The sequence below is a fragment of the Helobdella robusta genome (assembly GCF_000326865.2).
Source record: "Helobdella robusta unplaced genomic scaffold HELROscaffold_2, whole genome shotgun sequence".
Lineage (NCBI taxonomy): Eukaryota > Metazoa > Annelida > Clitellata > Rhynchobdellida > Glossiphoniidae > Helobdella > Helobdella robusta.
In genome coordinates, this window is record NW_008704083.1 from 106986 (window position 1) to 112128 (window position 5143).

Consider the following 5143-nt stretch of genomic DNA (forward strand, 5'->3'; position numbering starts at 1 on the left):
TCCTCAGCCTCAACAACTTGCTACCTTCATCCATTCTCCCTGAAAAGGAGAGAAAGTGAAACAGCTGTCCTCTCGTCGGCTGATGCAAACTGGCTTCGTAGAATTTCCGAAAGTCCCTATGCCAACAAGTCGTCGTCATCGTCGCCACACAGCATGTCACCAACGTCATTGTCATCTGCCATCCCTGCTACTATTAATACTGCTACTGCTGCTGCTGCTCAAAATAACTGTGTGTTCATTTTGAAATTTGTATCTTAAGAATTTTTTTCTATAATCTGTGAATATAATTTGATAATTTAGTAATATTTTGATTGACATTATATCATAAATTAAAATATCATAAATATTATACTTGTAAATCTTATATGGATTTTTATGTTCAACGATAAAGTAATTGTTCTTTTGTTGTAATGCATTTTAAAACTTTCTCTAATTGGTTTTTTTTCACTTTACAGCTGAAACAAATACGGGGTGAGTTTTATTTAATCATCATCTCTGTTATAATTATTTTTATTATATTATATTTAACAATTTTTTTGGTTCACATGTTTTTATTTCTTTTTACGTAAAATTTCTTTTTTTTTAGAAATTTGTTTAAGATATTGGTAATAATTTTAACTGGCTTATTATTATTAAAATGAAATATTTGTTATTCACATTTCATCTAAGCAAATCCTCTTGCCTTTCAGAGCTGATTTATGGATGTTTATATATTCTTGTTTGTTTACGGTATATTGTTATAACTGTGGGAATGGTGGAATTACGCTGTAGTTAATTATTGTTATCTTGTTATATTTGTTATCTTTGTTATTTGTCAATCGAGTGTAAACCATAGAATCTTTTTATACCATAGAGGATTGTAAAGATCTACTGTAGAACGTGTTTAAAGTTTATAATATTGGTGTTGGTAGTAACAAGCCTTAAAGTTTACGGCAATATATTTTTCTTCATTGTTGTGGCTGATATTTTTATAAGATATTTTTAGGATCTCATAACTACTTCTTTCATCGTCATAGGTGTTATCATTTTCTTTTTTTTATATCAACAGCATCACATTTATTTACATCATCTTCATGTTCAATGTCATTATTTTTACCATTGTTATCACCATTATATTTATCTTCATTTTTATATTCATAATGCTCATCATTTTTTCCTCATTATCACCATTCTCAACATCACACTCACCATCATCAATCAAACAGGACGCCTCAATCATTGAAGAATGTCAATATACAGAAGCTGAAGGCTTTCTTCGGAGAGACAGTAGGTTTATAAAAATAGATCAAAAATTTTATTTGCAATTTAAGTTGCCAGTTTAATTAACACAAATAAATCATTGAAATTTATTTATTTTCTTATGTACATCCAATATAAAATGTTTAATTATACAACTGAAGGGATTGGCATGTGGGTGTATGTAATTATCTCAAAATGATTTTTTTTCCAACAACATTTAGACCCCAAGAATAATAGAGGGAAAGGCATTGTCTAGATTTCAGTCATGTTCTATTGCCAAGGATGATTCCAGCATAGATCCATTCACTGCAGATTTTAAAGTTTGCTATTTTAATGTTTACAATATGTTGTCTTATTACTATTATTCAGTTGGCATGTATGTGTTTATTTTAATCATATAAACCTGATGATATGGTTTTAAATTGAATATTGAAATGTCTAAAGTATTAATAAATATATACAATGTGACTGTTAAAAGTTTTTGTGAATCTTGATGGATCTGAAATTTAAATTCTTGAGCTTCAATAAGAAAGGTCTTAGATGATATATTAATAATACTAGAACATTTAGAGAAAGATATGTTCATGGTTTATATTGGAATGATTACTTTCTAAAAGTTTCTCAAAATTAATTAAGGTCTTCATTAACATATTCTCATGTATTTCTATTTCACATTAACATCACAAAATCCCACCTACCTATACCTAGCAGAGATTTGATCAACAGCAGCTACAGCAGCAACATCAGCAACCAGAAAACTTGAGCACCACAGGCAGGTGTTCCAGTGTCAGCAGTTCCTCGTTCAACCCGACAGACTGGGCCCTTGAAAAAATGTCGAGGAGCAGACGGTCCGGGGGTGCCTGGGGCCCATTGGTTAGGAGTGGCCAGCAACAGCAACAGGATTATCAGTCTCCCTCTGGCAGAGTCAACAAGAAAGGAAGTAGGGACAAAAGCTTTTTGTTTTTTTTTTAAATTGCTTATGCTTTTGTTTTTTTGTTGCTTTTAACTTGTTTTTTTATTTTAATTTTAATATGTTATGTTTTTTGTTTAAGATTTTTTTCTTAGTTTTCTAGCAAAAACACAGTTTTTAGTATATAGGGATTGATTCTGATTTTAAAAAGGCTAATTTTTAAGTTTTTTACACAATGAAATCAATTCTTTTGGTTTCATTTTGTTTTATTCCGCAGTATTAGTTAGTTCTTTATTTGTATTTTTAAATTTTATCGTTTTTCAGGTATTTAAATAATTTAATTATTTAATTAATCTATCAGTTACCCAATAAATTCACATTTATAAATTTTGTTTTTTTTTTACTTCAGATTCAAGCTATTCGCCAAAGCAATGCCAAAAAGAACACAAAACATGGAAAGGGAAGATGGTGCAGACATTGAAAAGGTATGTGGTTGTGTGTGTTTGTTTGTTTGTGTGTGTTGACGTGTGTTTTTTAATTATTTTGTTACTGTATATGACTTGCAAGTTTGTGCCCGTTGCTCCTTATTTTTTTTGTATGATTGTTCTTTAGCTGTCTAAAATTTTTTTTAATTTAAAATGTTCATATTATTTTTTATTTGTTATTTATTCATTGTCAGTCATCTGTGTGATATTATTTTTTATTAATTTTGTGGTCATTGGCGTTGTTGTTTTTGTCATTCTTGTTTTTGTTTGCTGTACTGTAGTATTCCAAACGGCAACCCCTGATCTCGGGGAAAATGCCGTCTAAACGTGTGTTGTTGTACTGTAGTATTTCAAATCGTTGCACAGTTTGTTGAATACATTCATTTGCAAATTTCACACCTAGAATGAATACTCAAATGATAAATTGTTGCAGGTATGGTTCAGGAACCACTCCTTCTGATTCAACATCTTCAGAGGAATATGTAGGTGCCATGGGAGTTCCTTTGGAACACTGCATTTCGTCGTTCGCTAATGAAGTTAGTTTAATATTCTGCTGATAATGGTGATGGTGATTTTGAATTTTCTTCCTCATCTATCATCATTCATTTTATATCATTTTCATTTTGGTTCTTTACTATCGTATCATCATCATCTTTGCCATCATCCCATCCATACCATACCTGTGATGAAATGAACCGTCTTTGATCCACACACTCATTCACATGCATCATTATTATTGTATTTAATTAATAATTATTGCAATGACGATCACACACTTGCATAAACAAATACACGCACGCACACTCGCACACATATTTACACAAATGCCCACTTGCACATCACACAGTACGTGCCTTTGATAGTTGAGACATGCACACGAATTGTTGAAGAGAAGGGCTTGGAAAGTGTTGGCGTCTATAGGGTCCCTGGAAATTCAGGGGCTGTTAATGCTCTCATTGAGGAGTTAAACAAGGTTTTTATGTGATTCATAAAGTAAGAGTGCTACGCTGTGATGCGGTTTGAATGCAAAAGAATCCAGACTTTTACTTGTATGATGTGTTGTTACCATACATTTTGTTGCCTTGCATGTTATTTTCATTTGATGCTGGTTCTTTGAATACAAAAATAAAATTCAAAAGACCAATTTGTAAGATAATAATTTTTACATTAGAAATTAACTAAGTGTTTAGAGCTTAATTGTTTTGGTGATCCACTTGATAAAGGCCTTATCGAGTGATGCGAAGTGTCTGGATGATTTTTTAAATAGAAAATATCTGTGTTGTTTGTTTGTACTGGCAAAAAATAAATATATTTTTTGTGTTGTTTGCTCTGTAGAATATTATCTTATATAGTTTGTTGTTTAAATATTATATGTAATCATTTGTTCTTTTGTGCTAACCACTAATGCAAAGTAATTTGTAATGATAATAATGCTTAAAAAGATTAAATTTTAATACCTTAATATGAATTCTATATTAACTTGAATGAAAGAAGGTCGGGTTATCAAAAAATGTTAACTTTTTATGACTTGAGTTATTCTTGAACCTGACTTAAATTAGAACTAGATGACCATTATCCTGATTTTACTAACTACATTTTTGATGTAAACAATAACAATGCCTTGACCTAAATAATGGCCACCTTGACCTTAATAACCAGGATCCAGATGGCCTGTGTCTGGAGAATGAAAAGTGGCAGGACGTTAATCTTGTCAGCAGTCTGCTCAAGTTGTTCTTCAGAAAGTTACCAGACTCTTTAATCACTGATGGTGAGTTTTGATAACGATGATGATGGCGCTGATGATGATGATGATAATGATGGTGAGTGATGACTACGATGATGATAATAATGATTACCATAACGATTTGAGCAACAATTTGAGCAATGATTGTTGGACTGAAGATGATGATGAAAATAACGACTATTGATCAATTATAATGATAACAATGAAGTTGTAATCACCATAATTTATAATAATAATATTTGATGACGTATAAACGATGATGATGACGACCAACAGATTTATACGACGCCATAATTGCCGCCAATCGAATTGAGAATGCCGAGAGACGGATGCTGAAGATGAAGAAACTCATCCACGAGCTACCTGAACATAACTTCGAGACACTCAGGTTGCAGATGAGTATTTTACATCACATTTCGTTGTTATTACTACTTCTACTTTCTACTACTCCTGTTACCTTTGCCACTATTAGTATGACTACTACTGCTACTACTACCATTCTTACTGCTATTACTACTTGCTGCTGCTGCTACTACTACTACTACTACTACCACTACTACTACTACTACTACTACTACTACTACTACTACTACTACTACTACTACTACTGTGGCTACTATCCTTGCTCTACTGTTATTACCGCTTTTGCTGAAAACTTCTTTACATACTGCTGTTACTAACATTGTTATTACTATTTCAACTACTATAAAACTTATTACTAATGTAGTATTAATAATTTTTTTTTATATTCGAATCTTCTTAGGT

The 5143-nt window shown here is 31.6% G+C and overlaps 1 protein-coding gene across 1 annotated transcript; it reads left to right on the forward strand.

Annotated features, from left to right (window-relative positions):
• Positions 1 to 4413, forward strand: HELRODRAFT_105840 (hypothetical protein; the record flags this gene model as incomplete). Its single annotated transcript, XM_009016946.1, has 9 exons — positions 1 to 229; positions 456 to 471; positions 1206 to 1266; positions 1461 to 1559; positions 1951 to 2179; positions 2559 to 2634; positions 3068 to 3170; positions 3482 to 3607; positions 4294 to 4413. The coding sequence occupies exons 1-9, from the start codon at positions 154 to 156 to the stop codon at positions 4411 to 4413; spliced, it is 906 nt and encodes a 301-aa protein (XP_009015194.1). The 5' UTR covers positions 1 to 153.
• Between the last annotated feature and the right edge of the window lie 730 nt (positions 4414 to 5143).